We start from the raw sequence: 19,633 nt of genomic DNA on the forward strand, positions 1-19,633 counted from the left end.
GTTCTAGAGACTGATTAGTCCTCTCGGTTTGGCCATTAGTTTCAGGATGGAAGGCCGAGGAGAAGGACAGATCAATCTCCAACTTTTTACAGAAAGCTCTCCAAAACAATGAAACAAATTATACCCCTCTGTCAGAAACTATATTGACAGGAACCCCATGGAGACGCAGGATGTGTTTGACAAACAAGGTAGCTAACGTCTTAGCATTGGGTAGTTTCTTGAGGGGCACAAAGTGGCACGTCTTACTGAACGGTCTACTACAATCCACACCACCGACTTGCCTTGATGGAGGCAGATCGGTGATAAAATCCATGGAGATATGGGTCCAAGGTCTCTGGGGAATGGGCAAAGAACATAGAAAGCCCGCTGGCCGGGACCTGGGAGTCTTGGACCTAGCACAAATTTCACAAGCGGCAACGTAGGCCTTAACGTCTTTAGGCAACCCAGGCCACCAATAGTTTCTGGCAATGAGATGCTTGGTACCCAGGATGCCTGGATGACCAGATAGTGCAGAGTCATGATTTTCCCTGAGTACCCTTAGCCGGAATTGCAGGGGAACAAACAGCTTGTTCTCAGGAAGGTTCTAGGGAGCTGAACCTTGATCAGCCGCAATTTCGGAGACTAAGTCAGAATCAACAGAGGAAATGATTATACCTGGGGGCAAAACACAAGCAGGATCTTCCTCCGAAGGAGGGCTGGCCATGAAACTACGCGACAGTGCATCAGCTTTAATATTTTTAGACCCAGCCCTATAGGTGACCAAAAAGTTGAATCTAGTAAAAAATAACGCCCATCGAGCTTGTCTCGGGTTTAGCCTCCGGGCAGATTCGAGGAAAACCAGATTCTTGTGGTCGGTATGGACCGTTACCTGGTGCCTAGCCCCCTCCAAGAAGTGGCGCGACTCTTCAAATGCCAATTTAATGGCTAAGAGTTCGCAGTTGCCAATGTCATAGTTACTCTCAGTGGGCGAGAACTTCCTGGAGAAGTAGGCACAGGGACGGAGATGGGTGAGGGACCTGGTACCCTGGGACAAGACAGCACCCACTCCTACCTCGGAGGCGTCAACCTCCACGATGAATGGCTCCATTTGGTTAGGCTGAATCAGCACTGGGGCCGAGATAAAGCACTTCTTAAGGACCTCAAAAGCCTGGACCGCCTCTGGAGGCCAGTGGAGGAGATCAGCACCTTTGCCAGTAAGATCCGTAAGAGGCTTAGCGATGACCGAGAAGTTAGCAATAAATCTCCTGTAATGATTAGCAAACCCCAGGAAGCACTGTAACGCCTTCAGGGAGGCAGGTTGGACCCATTCAGCCACAGCCTGAACCTTGGCAGGGTTCATGCAGAATTCATGAGGAGTGAGGATTTGACCCAAAAATGGTATCTCCTGCACCCCAAACACACATTTTTCGGTTTTAGCAAACAGTTTATTTTCCCGAAGGGCCTGGAGCACCTTCCTGACATGCTCAATGTGGGAGGACCAGTCCTTGGAAAACACAAGTATGTCATCAAGGTACACTACAAGATATACCCCCAGGTAGTCTCTTAAAATCTCATTTATGAAATTCTGGAAGACCGCGGGAGCATTACACAACCCAAAGGGCATGACGAGGTATTCGAAATGACCTTCGGGCGTGTTAAACGCAGTCTTCCACTCATCCCCCGCTCTGATGCGGATAAGGTTTATGAGCCCCCCGTAGATCAAACTTAGAGAACCATTGGGCCCCCTGAAACTGATTGAAGAGATCAGGAATCAAAGGAAGGGGATACTGGTTCCTTACAGTGACCTTATTCAAGTTTCAGTAATCGATGCACGGCCTAAGACCACCATCCTTCTTCCCTACGAAGAAGAAGCCAGCACCTACCGGAGAAGTAGAGGGGCGAATGTAACCCTTGGCCAGGCATTCCTGGATATACTCTCTCATGGCTTCACGTTCGGGACAAGAGAGATTAAATATCCTACCCTTAGGGAGCTTAGCTCCTGGTACCAAATCGATTGCGCAATCATATTCTCTATGAGGAGGTAACACTTCGGAGGCCTTTTTAGAAAAAACATCAGCGAAGTCCTGAATAAACTCAGGTAGAGTGTTCACCTCCTCAGGGAGAGAAATAAAATTAACAGAAAAACATGACATCATACATTCATTACCCCATTTGGTAAGATCCCCAGTATTCCAGTTAAACGTGGGATTATGCATTTGCAACCAGGGAAGGCCTAAAACAAATCGGACGGTAATCCCTGCATCACCAGTACAGAGCACTGCTCCAAATGCATGGAGCCAACAATGAGTTCAAAAACAGGGGTATGCTGCGTAAAATAACCATTAGCAAGTGGAGTGGAGTCGATACCCACTACCGGGACAGGTTTAGGCAAATCAATCAATGGCATAGCTAGAGACATAGCAAATTCCACAGACATAATATTAGCAGAAGACCCTGAATACACGAAGGCACTGCCGGTAGCAGACCTACCCTCAAAAGAAACCTAAAAGGGAAGCAAGATCTTATTAGGTTTCATATTTATGGGAAATACCTGTGCGCCCAAGTGACCTCCCCGATGCTCACTTAGGCGCGGAAGTTCTTCCGGCTGCTTATTCTTACGCCTAGGACAGTTGTTCACTTGATGCTTGTCATCCCCACAGTAGAAGCAGAGACCATTCTTCCTGCAGAACTCTCTATGTTGTTGGGGAGAGACGGAAGCCCCGAGTTGCATTGGTTCATCCGAGTTTTCCGTGGAAGAACGAAGCAACGGAACCTCGGGAGCCATCATGGGGGAGCCAGAGGAGAAAGCACAAAAACGTTCAAGTCGTCGTTCCCTGAGACGTTGGTCAAGACGTACCGCTAAAGCCATAAACTGATCTAGAGAGTCAGAAGAGGGATAGCTAACTAACAGGTCTTTCAGGGCATTCGACAGACCCAATCTAAACTGGCACCTCAAGGCAGAGTCATTCCACCGAGAAGCTACACACCACTTCCTAAAGTCAGAACAGTACTCCTCAACGGGTCTCTTACCCTGACGTAAGGTCACCAGCTGACTTTCGGCAAAGGCAGTCTTGTCAGTCTCGTCATATATGAGCCCGAGAGCAGAAAAAAAAAAGATCAACAGAGGAAAGTTCAGGCGCGTCAGGAGCCAAGGAGAAGGCGCATTCTTGGGGCCCGTCCTGGAGCCGGGACATAATTATACCCACTCGCTGGCTCTCAGAACCTGAGGAGTGGGGCCTTAGACGGAAATAGAGCCTACAACTCTCCCGAAAGGAGAAAAAAGTCTTCCGGTCCCCTGAGAACCGGTCAGGCAACTTGAGGTGGGGTTCAAGAGGTGAGGTGGGGGGCACTACCAGGGTAGCAACATGCTGGTTGTCCCTCTGAGCCAGGGCTTGGACTTGTAGGGAGAGGCCCTGCATTTGCTGAGCCAGGGTCTCAAGGGGGTCCATAGTTGTGTCAGGGACCAGGGTAGAAAAGGCGTGTGATTATGTAATGACGGGGTAGGGAGACAGACAGGTGAGCCCTAATCTACCCGCCACTCAGTCCCTGCCTACTTGCACGGCCCATCCTAGGCGACGGCGTACAACTGGGCGACGGTCCCTACGCTAAATATGTGCACGACAGACAAACAGACAAGGGTACACAGAAGCTAAGGGAAATGGGTCAGTTGCCCACGGCGACACTGTGAGCAACAAGAGTAGTGAACAAGCCGAGTCAAAACAGGAGTGTACGAAGTACCAAACGCAGAGCAGGAGAGTAGTCAGAAAAGCCAGGGTCAATATGAAGCAGAGGTCAATAGTACAAGCAGCAGCAGCAGAGCCATGAAACAGGCAGAATCACAGGCAAAGGAGGAGCAGGAAATTAAGGTAAAAATAGACAGAGGGCGGGAGATAGCTCCGTCTGGCCAGGCTGTGATAGGCTCTCCCACTTCTCAGCCTCCCAGCCCGAGTGGTAGATGATCGAGTCACTCTATCAGACTTAGGAGCAGGTGCAGACTGATTAACCACGGGCGTCGACACAGAAGCTGTGTCTGGCAGATCCTTTACATAGTCTATCTGTAATGGAGTGGCCAGCGCAGTCACCAGATCTCAACCCCATAGAGCTGTTGTGGGAGCAGCTTGACCATATGGTACGCAAGTGCCCATCAAGCCAATCCAACTTGTGGGAAGGATTCTGGAAGCATGGGGTGAAATTTCTCCCGATTACCTCAGAAAATTAACAGCTAGAATGCCAAAGGTCTGCAATGCTGTAATTGCTGCAAATGGAGCATTCTTTGACGAAAGCAAAGTTTGAAGGAGAAAATTATTATTAAAAAAAAAAAATCATTATTTCTAACCTTGTCAATGTCTTGACTATATTTTCTAGTCATTTTGCAACTCATTTGATAAATATAAGTGTGAGTTTTCATAGAAAACACAAAATTGTCTGGGTGACCCCAAACTTTTCAACGGTAGTGTATGTGTGCAGTATGTATGTGTTCAGCATGTATGTGTGCAGCATGTATGTATGTGTGCAGTATGTATGTGTGCATTGTGTGTCTGTGTGCATTGTGTGTCTGTGTAGTATGTGTGCAGTATGTATGTGTGCAGTATGTATGTGTGCAGCACTTCTGTATGTATGTATGTATGTATGTGTATGTGTGTGTGTGTGTGTGTGTGTGCAGTATGTATGTATGTATGTATGTATGCATTGTGTGTGTATATGTAGTGTGTGGGCAGTATGTATGTGTGCAGTATGTATGTGTTTGCAGTATGTATGTATGTATGTATGTATGTATGTATGTGTGTGCAGTATGTACAGTATGTGTGCATTGTGTGTATATGTAGTGTGTGCAGTATGTATGTATTTATGTATGTGTATATGTGCAGTATGTATGTGTGCAGTATATATGCATTTTGTATGTGTGCAGTATGTATGTGCATTGTGTGTATATGTAGTGTGTGGGCAGTATGTATCTGTGCAGCATGTGTGTGCAGTATGTATGTGTGCAGTACATATGTGTGCATTGTGTGTATAGGTAGTGTGTGGGCAGTATGTATGTGTGCAGCACTTATGTATGCGTGTGCGTGTGTGTGTGTGTGTGTGTGTGTGTGTGTGCAGTATGTATGTATGCATTGTGTGTATATGTAATGTGGGCAGCATGTATGTGTGTATGTGTGTGCAGTATGTGTGTGCAGTATGTATCTGTGTATATGTAGTGTGTGTGCAGTATGTATGTGTGCACTATGTATATATGTATGTATGTGTATATGTGCAGTATGTATGTGTGCAGTATATATGTGTGCAGTATGTATGTGTGCAGTATGTATGTGCATTGTGTGTATATGTAGTATGTGGGCAGTATGTACGTACGTACGTACGTACGTACGTACGTACGTACGTACGTACGTACGTATGTGTGCAGCACGTGTGTGCAGTATATATGTGTGCAGTATGTTGTATGTATGTGTGCAGTATATATGAATGTATGTGTGCAGTATATATGTATGCAATATGTATGTGTGTGCAGTATGTATGTGTGCAGCATGTATGTGTGCAGTATGTATGTGTGCATTGTGTGTATATGTAGTGTGTGGGCAGTATATATGTGTCAACAAAATTGTCTCACAGGTATAGTAGTTGGTTAGGTGTCACCCAAAAGGTTGTATCGAAACACCTCCAAAATATCAGTACAGAGTAGCAAACTCCAATATATCATAATGAACACTTGAGAACAAGGAGTCATTACGCCACAAGTAATAGGAAAATCTAAGTTTTATTCTTTATTACATACAATAATATACGCACAAAATATATAAAAACACAACGAGGTTCTAAAAAATTGAGGTCTATTTGTGGATCAATCACAGAACTATACAAACACAGGCATGGTATTGTTGCTATACAATGCAAATCTCAATATTAGTCAATAACCAGGATCATCAAGCAAATACAGTCTCATACTGCTGGTACTGGGTAAATTGACTATCATTTATTTCAAATGTCGCCATACGTAGCCTTGAGGTATCAAGCACACATTCAGTCCTATTTAAAGAACTATACAAAAAGGTATTCTCTGCATGATCCAGGACACAAATCAGGAAAAGGGGTAACCTGAAATTGTCAGAAGTGAAAAGACTATGTCCACCTGGTAACACAAGGGGAGCCAGTATAGCCAATCTTACCCATGGAGTTGGAGATGAAGTGGTCCACACGGTAGTTAGGCACTCCAAACTGCCTAACTACCGTGTGGACCACTTCATCTCCAACTCCATGGGTAAGACTGGCTATACTGGCTCCTCTGGTGTTACCAGGTGGACATAGTCTTTTCACTTCTGACTATTTCAGGTTACCCCTTTTCCTGATTTGTGTCCTGGATCATGCAGAGAATACCTTTTTGTATAGTTCTTTAAATAGGACTGAATATGTGCTTTATACCTCAAGGCTACGTATGGCGACATTTGAAATAAATGATAGTCAATTTACCCAGTACCAGCAGTATGAGACTGTATTTGCTTGATGATCCTGGTTATTGACTAATATTGAGATTTGCATTGTATAGCCACAATACCATGCCTGTGTTTGTATAGTTCTGTGATTGATCCACAAATAGACCTCAATTTTTTAGAACCTCGTTGTGTTTTTATATATTTTGTGCGTATATTATTGGATGTAATAAAGAATAAAACTTATATTTTCCTATTACTTGTGGCGTAATGACTCCTTGTTCTCAAGTGTTCGTTACAGTATATATGTGTGCAGTATGTATGCAGTATATATGTGTGTGTGTGTGCAGTATGTATGTGTGTGTGTGTGTGTGTGTGTGTGTGTGTGTGTGTGCAGTATGTATGTGTGCAGTATATATGTCTGCATTATATATGTGTGCAGTATTTATGTGTGCAGTATATATGTGTGTATGTATGTGTGAAGTATGTATGTGTGTAGTATGTATGAATATATGTGGAGTATATATGTGTGCAGTATGTATGTGTGCAGTATATATTTGAGCAGTATGTACAGTGGAGGAAATAAGTATTTGATCCCTTGCTGAATTTGTAAGTTTGCCCACTGTCAAAGACATGAGCAGCCTAGAATTTTTAGGCTAGGTTAATTTTACCAAAGAGAGATAGATTATATAAAAAAAAATAAAGAAAATCACATTGTGAAAATTATATATATTTATTTGCATTGTGCTCAGAGAAATAAGTATTTGATCCCCTACCAACCATTAAGAGTTCAGCCTCCTCCAGACCAGTTACACGCTCCAAATCAACTCGGTGCCTGCATTAAAGACAGCTGTCTTACATGGTCACCTGTATAAAAGACTCCCGTCCACTGACTCAATTAATCAGTCTGACTCTAACCTCTACAACATGGGCAAGACCAAAGAGCTTTCTAAGGATGTCAGGGACAAGATCATAGACCTGCACAAGGCTGGAATGGGCTACAAAACCATAAGTAAGACGCTGGGTGAGAAGGAGACAACTGTTGGTGCAATAGTAAGAAAATGGAAGACATACAAAATGACTGTCAATCGACATCGATCTGGGGCTCCATGCAAAATCTCACCTCGTGGGGTATCCTTGATCCTGAGGAAGGTGAGAGCTCAGCCGAAAACTACATGGGGGAACTTGTTAATGATCTCAAGGCAGCTGGGACCACAGTCACCAAGAAAACCATTGGTAACACATTACGCCGTAATGGATTAAAATCCTGCAGTGCCCACAAGGTCCCCCTGCTCAAGAAGGCACATGTACAGGCCCGTCTGAAGTTTGCAAATGAACATCTTGATGATTCTGAGAGTGATTGGGAGAAGGTGCTGTGGTCAGATGAAACTAAAATTGAGCTCTTTGGCATTAACTCAACTCGCCGTGTTTGGAGGAAGAGAAATGCTGCCTATGACCCAAAGAACACCGTCCCCACTGTCAAGCATGGAGGTGGAAACATTATGTTTTGGGGGTGTTTCTCTGCTAAGGGCACAGGACTACTTCACCGCATCAATGGGAGAATGGATGGAGCCGTGTACCGTCAAATCCTGAGTGACAACCTCCTTCCCTCCACCAGGACATTAAAAATGGCTCGTGGCTGGGTCTTCCAGCACGACAATGACCCGAAACATACAGCCAAGGCAACAAAGGAGTGGCTCAAAAAGAAGCACATTAAGATCATGGAGTGGCCTAGCCAGTCTCTAGATCTTAATCCCATCGAAAATTTATGGAGGGAGCTGAAGATTCGAGTTGCCAAGCGACAGCCTCGAAATCTTAATGATTTACAGATGATCTGCAAAGAGGAGTGGGCCAAAATTCCATCTAACATGTGTGCAAACCTCAGCATTAACTACAAAAAACGTCTGACTGCTGTGCTTGCCAACAAGGGTTTTGCCACCAAGTATTAAGTCTTGTTTGCCAAAGGGATCAAATACTTATTTCTCTGTGCACAATGCAAATAAATATATATAATTTTGTCAATGTGATTTTCTTTTTTTTTTTTTATATAATCTATCTCTCACTGGTAAAATTAACCTAGCCTAAAAATTCTAGACTGTTCATGTCTTTGACAGTGGGCAAACTTACAAAATCAGCAAGGGATCAAATACTTATTTCCTTCACTGTATGTGTGCAGTATATATGTGTGCAGTTTGTATGTGTGCAGTACATATGTGTGAGGTATGTATGTGTGCAGTACATATGTGTGCAGTATGTATGTGTGCAGTATGTATGTGTGTAGTATGTATGTGCGAAGTATATATGTGTGCAGTATGTATGTATGTATGTATGTATGTGTGCAGTATATATGCATGCAGTATGTATGTGTGTGCAGTATGTATGTGCATTGTGTGTATATGTAGTGTGTGGGCAGTATGTATATGTGCAGTATATATGTGTGCAGTATGTATGTGTGCAGTACATATGTGTGCAGTATGTATGTGTGCAGTATGTATGTGTGTAGTATACATGTGTGGAGTATATATGTGTGCAGTATGTATGTGTGCAGTATGTATGTATGTATGTATGTATGTATGTGTGCAGTATATATGTGTGCTGTATGTATGTATGTATGTATGTGTGCAGTATGTATGTATGTATTTGTGCAGTATGTGTGTGCAGTATGTATATATGTGTGTGCAGTAAGTATATATGTGTGTGTAGTATGTATGTATGTATGTATGTATGTATGCAGTATGTATGTGTGCAGTATGTATGTGTGCAGTATGTATGTGTGCAGTATGTATGTATGTATGTATGTGTGTGTGTGTGCAGTACGTATGAGTGTGCAGTATGTATGTGTGCATTGTGTGTTTATGTAGTGTTTGGGCAGTATGTATGCTTGTGTGCAGTATATACAGTGAAGGAAATAAGTATTTGATCCCTTGCTGATTTTGTAAGTTTGCCCACTGTCAAAGACATGAACAGTCTAGAATTTTTAGGCTAGGTTAATTTTACCAGTGAGAGATAGATTATATTAAAAAAAATAAAAAAAATCACATTGTCAAAATTATATATATTTATTTGCATTGTGCACAGAGAAATAAGTATTTGATCCCTTTGGCAAACAAGACTTAATACTTGGTGGCAAAACCCTTGTTGGCAAGCACAGCAGTCAGACACTTTTAGTAGTTGATGATGAGGTTTGCACACATGTTAGATGGAATTTTGGCCCACTCCTCTTTGCAGATCATCTGTAAATCATTAAGATTTCGAGGCTGTCGCTTGGCAACTCAGATCTTCAGCTCCCTCCATAAGTTTTCGATGGGATTAAGGTCTGGAGACTGGCTAGGCCACTCCATGACCTTAATGTGCTTCTTTTTGAGCCACTCCTTTGCTGCCTTGGCTGTATGTTTCAGGTCATTGTCGTGCTGGAAGACCCAGCCACGAGCCATTTTTAATGTCCTGGTGGAGGGAAGGAGGTTGTCACTCAGGATTTGACGGTACATGGCTCCATCCATTCTCCCATTGATGCGGTGAAGTAGTCCTGTGCCCTTAGCAGAGAAACACCCCCAAAACATAATGTTTCCACCTCCATGCTTGACAGTGGGGACGGTGTTCTTTGGGTCATAGGCAGCATTTCTCTTCCTCCAAAAACGGCGAGTTGAGTTAATGCCAAAGAGCTCAATTTTAGTCTCATCTGACCACAGCACCTTCTCCCAATCACTCTCAGAATCATCCAGATGTTCATTTGCAAACTTCAGACGGGCCTGTACATGTGCCTTCTTGAGCAGGGGGACCTTGCGGGCACTGCAGGATTTTAATCCATTACGGCGTAATGTGTTACCAATGGTTTTCTTGGTGACTGTGGTCCCAGCTGCCTTGAGATCATTAACAAGTTCCCCCCGTGTAGTTTTCGGCTGAGCTCTCACCTTCCTCAGGATCAAGGATACCCCACGAGGTGAGATTTTGCATGGAGCCCCAGATCGATGTCCATTGACAGTCATTTTGTATGTTTTCCATTTTCTTACTATTGCACCAACAGTTGTCTCCTTCTCACCCAGCGCCTTACTTATGGTTTTGTAGCCCATTCCAGCCTTGTGCAGGTCTATGATCTTGTCCCTGACTTCCTTAGAAAGCTCTTTGGTCTTGCCCATGTTGTAGAGGTTAGAGTCAGACTGATTAATTGAGTCTGTGGACAGGAGTCTTTTATACAGGTGACCATGTAAGACAGCTGTCTTTAATGCAGGCACCAAGTTGATTTGGAGCGTGTAACTGGTCTGGAGGAGGCTGAACTCTTAATGGTTGGTAGGGGATCAAATACTTATTTCTCTGTGCACAATGCAAATAAATATATATAATTTTGACAATGTGATTTTTTTTTTTTTTTTATATAATCTATCTCTCACTGGTAAAATTAACCTAGCCTAAAAATTCTAGACTGTTCATGACTTTGACAGTGGGCAAACTTACAAAATCAGCAAGGGATCAAATACTTATTTCCTCCACTGTATGTGTGCATTTTATATGTATGCAGTCTGTGTATATGTAGTGTGTGGGCAGTATGTATGTGTGCAGTATATATGTGTGCAGTGTGTGTATATATAGCGCGTGGGCAATATATATGTATCCAGTGTGTGTATATGCAGTGTGTGGGCAGTATGTGTGCAGTGTGTGAATATGTAGTATGTGTGCATACTACATATTGTATTACATTGTATGTATGTATGTATGTATGTATGTATGTATGTATGTATGTATGTATGTATGTATGTATGTATGTGTGCAGTGTGTAGATGTAGTGTGTGCAGTATGTATGTATATATGTGTACAATGTGTGTATATGTAGTGTGTACGTTTTAATGCGTGTATATGTAGTATGTAGCTTTATCTCCGGTGATCCATGTTGCACTCTCTTTATAAATTACACTGATATTCCTAGAGCTGAGTACGTATTCTTTGCAAGTTTTAGTGCCGGAGCCAGTAACGTAACTACCATGGTAGCGGCTTGAGGGGGCCTGTGCCGCCACGCCCCCATATGCCCGGTGGCGATGCTAGCAGACGTTATGGCTACTACAGCGGTAGCGCCGCTACTACGGGGCCCGCACCGCCAAGTCTCCAACAAGTATGGGCCAGGCGACACAGGCCCTCTCATGCCCGTAGGCGTCGCTAGCAGCGGAGGGGGCCCCGATGCTAGCGACAGCCAAATACATGCATTAGCGCTGAATGACCATTTAGCGCCTTACAATGACGACGATTGGCGGGGCAAAATGACTTGCCCCATCAATCAGCGCCTTTCAACTACGCTAGGGGCGTGATGACGTAATCGTGCTGCTACCGTGCTTGAAAGGTGCTGATTGATGGGGCAAGTCATACTGCCCCGCCAATCAGCGTCATTGAATGACACGTCGTTCCGCTCCAGCAGACCTGCTCAGAAGAGAGGAGGTTTGCATTGCCATCGGACGGCGCGGGAAAAGGATCATGTGAGTATGTCACGTTTTTGGTTTTTTTTCTAATAAAACTGTGAGCGGCATTATCTATAGTGGGGGCTCTATCTACAGGGGGAGTTGTCTATATGTGGGCCACTATATAGGGTCTATATATGTGGCACTATCTACAGGCGGGTCTATATGTGGGGATGTGGGCCACTATATACAGGGGGATCTATATGTGGGCACTATATACAGGGGGGGTCTATATGTGGGGCACTATCTACAGGGGGGTTTATATGTGGGGATGTGGGCCACTATCTACAGGGGGTCTATATGTGGGCCACTATCTACAGAGGGGGTCTATATGTGGGCCACTATCTACAGGGGGTCTATATGTGGGGCACTATATACAAGGGGAGCTGTATGTGAGACACTATACAGGGGTGGGCTATATGTAGAGCACTATCTATATGGGAGCTATTTTAGGGCACTTTCTATAGGGGTGGGCTATATGTGGGACACTATATACAGGGGTGGGTTAACTGTGGGGCACTAGCTAGAGGGTGGCTATATGTAGGGCACTGTATACCACTATACGTGAAGCACTATCTATAGGGGAAGCTATATGTAGAGGAGCACAGTGGCTCAGTGGTTAGCACTATTGCCTTGAGGCTCTGAGTCCATATGTTGGCACTATCTACAGGGTGATCTATGTGGGGCACTATTTACAGGGGCTTCTGTGTCGGGCACTATCTACAGAGGGTTGTATGTGGGACACTATCTACAGGAGCTTCTATGTAGGGCACTATCTACAGAGGCTCTATGGGGGTCACTATCTACAGGGGGCTATGGGGACACTATCTACAGGGGGCACGGTGTGTGTGTGGCAGTGTATGGTACTATTATAATCAGGGACACAGTGTATGTCGCTATTATAGTTAGAGGTACAGTGTATGGCGCTTTATCATATTTAGAGGTGTTGAGAATTTTAGCTTCATTTATAGGTGCAGAAATTTTTTAAAAGAGAGAAGCTGAAGACATCTGAGCGGAAAACTGCAGAAATGGGTCATGGCCGGTAGAAATCCATCATAGAGGTCTGGACTTGAGGGAGAAGAAAATAACTAGAATCTGAGACGTCACCGGTGAGTCACTTAATATAAATGTTTATTCTGCCTCTAATCAGCACTGTAGTCACTGTATGATCTGCAGCAAAATGATGGGTGGTATGATTTTCGTTTTGTGAAACAGCATCTCCCAGCAAATCCTTAGCATTGTTCGGGCCATTCTGGGAGCTGTAGTTTTACTCCATACAAACCTATACGGCAGGGGTTGCACTAAATTGAGCTGTATTTGTGCTGGTGTTGTATATATGTACTGAGCTTTGTTCTGGTGCTGTATATACGTATGAGATTTGTTTTGGTGCTGTATATACGTATGACATTGGTTCTGGTATTGTATATATGTACTGAGCTTGGTTCTAGTGCTGTATTTATGTACTGAGGTTGGTTCTGGGACTGTATTTATGCACTGAGCTTTGTTCTGGTGCTGTATATATGTATGGGCTTGGTTCTAGTGCTGTATTTATGTACTGAGGTTTGTTCTGGTGCTGTATTTATGTACTGGGGTTGGTTCTGGTGCTGTATTCATGTACTGATGTTGGTTCTGGTGCTGTATATAGGTATGGGCTTGGTGCTAGTGCTGTATTTATGTACTGAGCTTGGTTCTAGTGATGTATTTATGTACTGAGCTTGGTTCTGGGGATGTATATATGTACTGAGCTTGGTTCTGGGGCTGTATTTATGTACTAAGCTATGTTCTGGTGCTGTATATATGTCAGAGCTTGGTTCTAGTGCTGTATTTATGTACTGAGCTTGGTTCTGGAACTGTATATATGACAAAGCTTGGTTCTGGATCTGTAACTATATGGGATATATTTATAATAACAAAATTGCAGGGCAGATGGAATTGTTCTCAATTCATTGTATGTTTAATGGGAACCTGTCTGGTAGTTTTAACCCCTTGAACTGCCACCATGCGGTAATACATGACCTGACAATGTTTCCCATGTATGTTTTTTCAGATGCAGCAAAATCTTTAAAATCCACTTTTAAAAAAGGTGCACGCTATATGCTAATTACTCATTAGAGGGTCATGGAGCTGTGCAGCTTTCCTGAAGAGTCACATAGTCCTGCCACCAAACCCACCTTTCCATGTTTGAGTGACATCTCCTTGGCTGATACAACTTTCTCGGATGTGCCATTACCTTGTGGCACTATACACAAGGGAAGGGCTGTGTGGCATTATACACAAGGGGGAGCTGTGTGGCACTATACACAAGGGGGAGCTGTATGGCACTATTTACAATGGGGAGGGCTGTGGCTCTATCTACAGGGGGCTGAGTGTGGTGCAATCTACAGGGGTCTGTGTGTGGCACTATCTACTAAGGGGGGGCTGTGTGGCACTATATACAAGGGAGGGGGGCTGCTTGGCACTATATACAGTGGGAGCTGTATAGCGCTATATAAAGTGGGGGCTTTATGGCGATATCTACAGGGGGCTGTATGGCACTATCTACATTCGACAGGGGACACTATTTATAAGGGAGGCTGCTTGTGGCACCCGGGGGGGGGCCCAGTCAAGAGTTTGCTATGGGGCCCAGTCTTTCCTAGTTACGCCCCTGGCCGCAGCCTTGAACTGAACATTACAAAAAGTAAAAATGAACAGTTGACCTGAACCTATTATCGTTTTTAATTTTTATCACTTTCTAATTCATAATTAATATTGCTAACCTGGTTATATTAATGTTTTAAGTTCGAGAAACATGTTATTCTCAATTTTCAAAAACTGTCCGTAAAAAATTCTGGTTGTGCGTGATTTTGTCCAGAAAAAAATAAATTGATGGTTGGCAACCCTGTTCACAACATATGTGTTAATATAGGTTATTGGAGTAATGCTGGCCATAGACGTGACCATTTTTTGAAAAAAAAACCCTGACATTTTTGGCATGAGGTTGCCGTGCCTGATCGCGCACTCAAAATCTGCAACAAGAACTTTCAATGTGTCTAAGGCTGGGTTCACACGACCTATTTTCAGCCGTAAACGAGGCGTATTATGCCTCGTTTTACGTCTGAAAATAGGGCTACAATACGTCGGCAAACATCTGCCCATTCATTTGAATGGGTTTGCCGACATACTGTGCCGACGACCTGTCATTTACGCGTCGTCGTTTGACAGCTGTCAAACGACGACGTGTAAATTGACTACCTCGGCAAAGAAGTGCAGGGCACTTCTTTGCAACGTAATTTGAGCCGTTCTTCATTGAAGTCAATGAAGAGCAGCTCAGGATTACAGGCGTCAAAGACGCCTCGCATAATACGAGGAGCTGCATTTACTTCTGAAATGAGGCAGCTGTTTTCTCCTGAAAACAGTCTGTCTTTTCAGACCTAAAAGGAAGCTAGCGTGTGCACATACCCTAACAGTGAACTATCATTAATGTCATGTCAGATTCCCAAATATATAATATATACAATTAGGATTAACAATCGATCAAACTTTAAACAAATCCACCGATTGACACAATGATTATGACCCAGACTGTCGACATTAGAGGAAAAAATCACATCTATAGTCAGCTTCCCACAATAACCTTATCAGAAAAGTCAATGTGAGAAATTTTGCAAACATCGTTCTCGTTACTTAATGGTCATTCAGAACAAATCTATTACAGAAGATACAGCTGCGTGTAGTAACACCAGGCTCACCCTGTAAGTATCACACTGGTGGAGTATCTGTAATTTATATCAGCCTAGATTCATTAACATGACACAGAACAGACCTATTAGCTTCCATCTAGTTCATATCTATAAAGGATGATCATGGTTTCTATGTCTATCCTAAATCGACCTGCACTTGTAATATGGCCTCTTTACGCGTATTCAGTAACTAAGCGCACCCAATGTAAGGGACCTCTACCAAGCAAGGTAGCTACACTCACAAACTACATGAAACTCTATTGAAGATCATTGGAAAGCAGGATGGTGAGCGACTGAGACCATGACACTAATATTTTCACTGCTCTACATATGGTGGAAAGTTATCAAATTAAGTTATATCAATCACTAACATATGAACCAATGGTTTCCAACCTGTGGCTCTCCAGCTGTTGCAAAACTACAATTCCCAGCATGCCCTGACAGCCTGAATTGGAGACTACTGATAAAGGCTTTGGATACCTTTAGTAAATATTACTCTTATACGTTGCAGTTATGTTAGAAACATATCTACATAAGGAGTTCAGCAGATGTGCCTTCGATGTCCAATGGTGTCACTGGGTATGTAAGCGACAGAAGAAGTACAACTTTTATTGTAGTATTGAGTAGTCATAAGGATAGAATTATAACCAGCAATCTACAAGTCATTTACGGCACTGGATTACACAATGTCTGCAAACAAGAACAATGCCACAATTTTCCATTAAGGAAAGGTTATAAGGCAATGTTTTGTAATGTTTATGAAGGGTATGTGTGGGTTATAAAAATATTGTTTTACCCCACTGGTCTAGATTATGACTGTGTAGGTCAATATAGGCGGCTGAAGTTCACATTATGTATGTATACAATAGATACGTTATGGGGAGAATAGTATTTAATCTGGAGATGGGAATAAAGTTGAGGCCGACAATTCTGGGCCACCGTTTACCTTAATAGAAATGAAGCAGATTGTACAGAGCATCACTAGGTTTTGTCCCAGCCTAAGGCTTCGTTCACATCTGCACCAGAGTCCCGTTCCGTCAGAGCTTTCCGTCGGAACGGGACCGTGACTGACACAAATGGAAACCCTAACTGACACTACGCTATTGATTCCGGCAAAACCACGGAACCCTTGCATAACTGAGACAAACGGAAACCATTAGCACTGGATCCGTCACCATTGAAATCAATGGTGATGGAAACCGAAACCATAGTGTCAGTCAGGGCTCCATTCCGACGGAAAGCTCCGACGTTCCGTTGGAACGGAGCACTGGCGCAAATGTAAACGAAGCCTAAGAAGATGCCATGAATCATTGCATGGCATTTATCACTATTGTCACTCGTGCATATTTAAGTGACTTAAAAACTATCCCTGTCCTTAAACTTCTGAATGACACTTATGTAATACAGGACATATAATGAAATTGTCTCCCTGGTGGGAAGTGACCACCCAGATCCAATCTGCCCATTGTTTGCATATTTGTTAAAAAAAATTAATATATTACATATGAAGGGATTATTCTAGAGGAAAAATGTATCAACTATCCACTAGGTGATATATTTTACATCAGTGGTGAGAAGTTTATATGGAGTGGCGGTCTAGCTATCTAGTGATCGGTGGGCGTCACAGATGTTGGAACCCCACCGATATAAAATTTTAGTACCACCTATCCAGTGGATAAATATTTTCTGCTGGAGTACCCCTGTATTTATTTGCATGAGACTAACAACAAATACAAGAAACATTTTTGGAGCTGTTGGCAGATTTCCACAGAACGTGCAGCACTTTGAAACTTTTTGTAGTTTTATAGAACAGCTATAACCTCTGAGAAATGTTGTGCTTACTGAACTCTGAGCTCAGGACTTGTACTACATGTGATCTGTGAGAAGTTGTTCTCTGCTTTTATATAGTCTCTGTGCACATATAATGAAGCCTTTTATTACAAGGAGAAGTCACCAGTCTTATGGTAACTTGCACATGACCTATGTATGCGTCTTACATGCCTCATGGTCTTATACTAACCTATAGGATCCTGTGTAGGTCGTCTGTGCAATTCTCATGTAATCGAAACGTGACCAATCTCTTTAAGTCATCTTTAACCCTTTCCTCTGCCAGTGATGAGGGAAAGTCTATGGTTGATGTTATGCGGTCTCCGCCGGTGGCGTTATGTTGATCTTACTGTAAATTATATTGATATTAAAAAAGCCTTACAGGGCATTAGAGCTGGGTAGCAGTGTATTGCACATGATCCCTAAAGCTGTATTACACTGCACATGATCTTTAAGCACTCATGCTTTGCATGTCATTTAGAAGCAGCCTGCACATGGTCTCTGGTTGCGCTTACTGTGCCAGGAGGAGGGTACGTGGCTGGTGCTTTGTACTGACAGCCCGGCAGCATGGTGCCCACTCAGAGCTGTCAGTCCATCTCTTTACATAGAGTAAGAATTGGTTCCATGTAAAGGACAACGCTTGCTTGCCCCATTAAATGTAAATGAGATATAAATAACATAAAAATATAATCTATGCTTCGATTGTGCGCACATTGAAATTTAAACAAGAAGCAGCCAGGTATGTGAAATCTCTGGACTTGTCACCATCCTTTGATGTGTGTAAACAGAAGTATTGCTATTGCTATAATATCACATACTTAGTGGGACAGGTATACTGTATTAGGTATACTACAACACTCACAAACTTTCTTACATCTCACTTTCACTCACGTAAGAAACCGCCACAACTGTTTGAAACGTAGAAACCTTATTGACACACTTTAGCAGCAATCTCCAACCTGCAGCTCTCCAGCTGCTGCACAACTACTACTTCCAGCATGCTCTTACAGACCACAGCTTTCAAGTCATGCTGGGAATTGTAGTTTTGCAACAACTGGAGAGCTGCAGGATGGAGTCCAGTTCTCTACAGTATTACAGGTGATGTAGGTAGGACCTTACCTTGAAGTTGATATGATGTCACCCCAATCCTAGAAACTGCTGTTCTCTTCACATTCACTTGTAGCTCCAAGTTGCCTGATGAAAGTAACAAGGTAATAGTAATGAAACGGTTTAAACAGGTTTAGATCCTGTTCTTCATGGAAGTAGCTCCAATAGAAAAGCAGGCAGGACCAGCTGCTACTAAGGGGAGTAAGGGGAGCCCCCTCCTCCTGGCTGTATCCTTATAGTACTGTCCTGCCTGCTGCTGTCAATGACCCGGACACTTGGAATACTATGAGAAGGAAAAATGTAGCAGGGCTAAGAAGAGCAGGGTGAGGGTGGAGAGGGGGCGAAGCATTAGGGTGTATAGGGAATGAAGCACAACCCTTGGAAAGCTGCACACTACAGCTTTGCTGTTGAGACTCCTGAGGTTTCACATTTAATAGTGACATGAGTCTGCCTCCCCCCTCACTATTCCCTCCCTCCTTGAGTTACATTGCTGGGAAGGAGTGGCTTGGGCAGGGCAGGGAGGTAGTGTTATGGGCACAGCTCCTGGTTCGTGCACCAGCTTCTCTCTATCTCTCTTTGCGGATTAAGCTTTTGATGCATTGAATGATTTCGTTATAAAGCCTATATAGCAGTTGACGGGATCCCAGGCCTCCTCAATGCCTCCTTAGACTTCTTGGAACAGACTTCCTCTCATAGTAATAAGTTGCCACACTGTGTGAACTGATCAAATGCTCCAAGTGTTTCTTTTTCCCTTTCCTCCTCCCCCTGGAAATTTAGTATTTATTAACCATGAATTATTTAGTGTGGGCGCTGGGAGGGATAGAGGAGGTGGTGTTGGTGAGAGCCAGGAAGTTTCTCTACCTGACCTGAGTAATGTACCAGTGTCACCTGTTTGTGAGGTCACACAGCGAGGATGCAAGGTGACATAGTGCTGTTTACCAATAGTCCATGTTACAATCATTTTTTACGTCACTGTTTTGTATATTCTCTTAATATTATGGCAGGTCGTAAAGTACTGGTAATGGCAACTTTTAGTATTGCTGGGTTACAGTGTGTTGGTATGGTGCATAGTTCTTTATGAAGTCACACAGCAAGGATGCACAGTGCAAGATGTAAGGGGTAAGATGTTTAC

The 19,633-nt window shown here is 43.4% G+C and overlaps 1 protein-coding gene across 5 annotated transcripts in view; it reads right to left on the bottom strand.

Annotated features, from left to right (window-relative positions):
- Positions 1–19,336, bottom strand: part of SLC4A4 (solute carrier family 4 member 4) — a 238,071-nt gene extending 218,735 nt beyond the window's left edge. For 4 of the 5 annotated variants that reach the window (XM_075860695.1, XM_075860697.1, XM_075860696.1 and 1 more), the window contains exons 1-2: positions 18,514–19,336; positions 17,588–17,743 (exon numbers count right to left, since the gene is read on the bottom strand). In XM_075860695.1, coding sequence (XP_075716810.1) covers positions 17,588–17,625 — 38 coding nt within the window. In that variant the 5' untranslated portion in view covers positions 17,626–17,743; positions 18,514–19,336. The remainder of the gene's footprint in view (positions 1–17,587; positions 17,744–18,513) is intronic. The other variant, XM_075860692.1, reaches the window with a different exon arrangement.
- Between the last annotated feature and the right edge of the window lie 297 nt (positions 19,337–19,633).

The sequence above is a fragment of the Rhinoderma darwinii genome, chromosome 1 (assembly GCF_050947455.1).
Source record: "Rhinoderma darwinii isolate aRhiDar2 chromosome 1, aRhiDar2.hap1, whole genome shotgun sequence".
NCBI classification, from domain to species: Eukaryota; Metazoa; Chordata; class Amphibia; order Anura; family Rhinodermatidae; genus Rhinoderma; species Rhinoderma darwinii.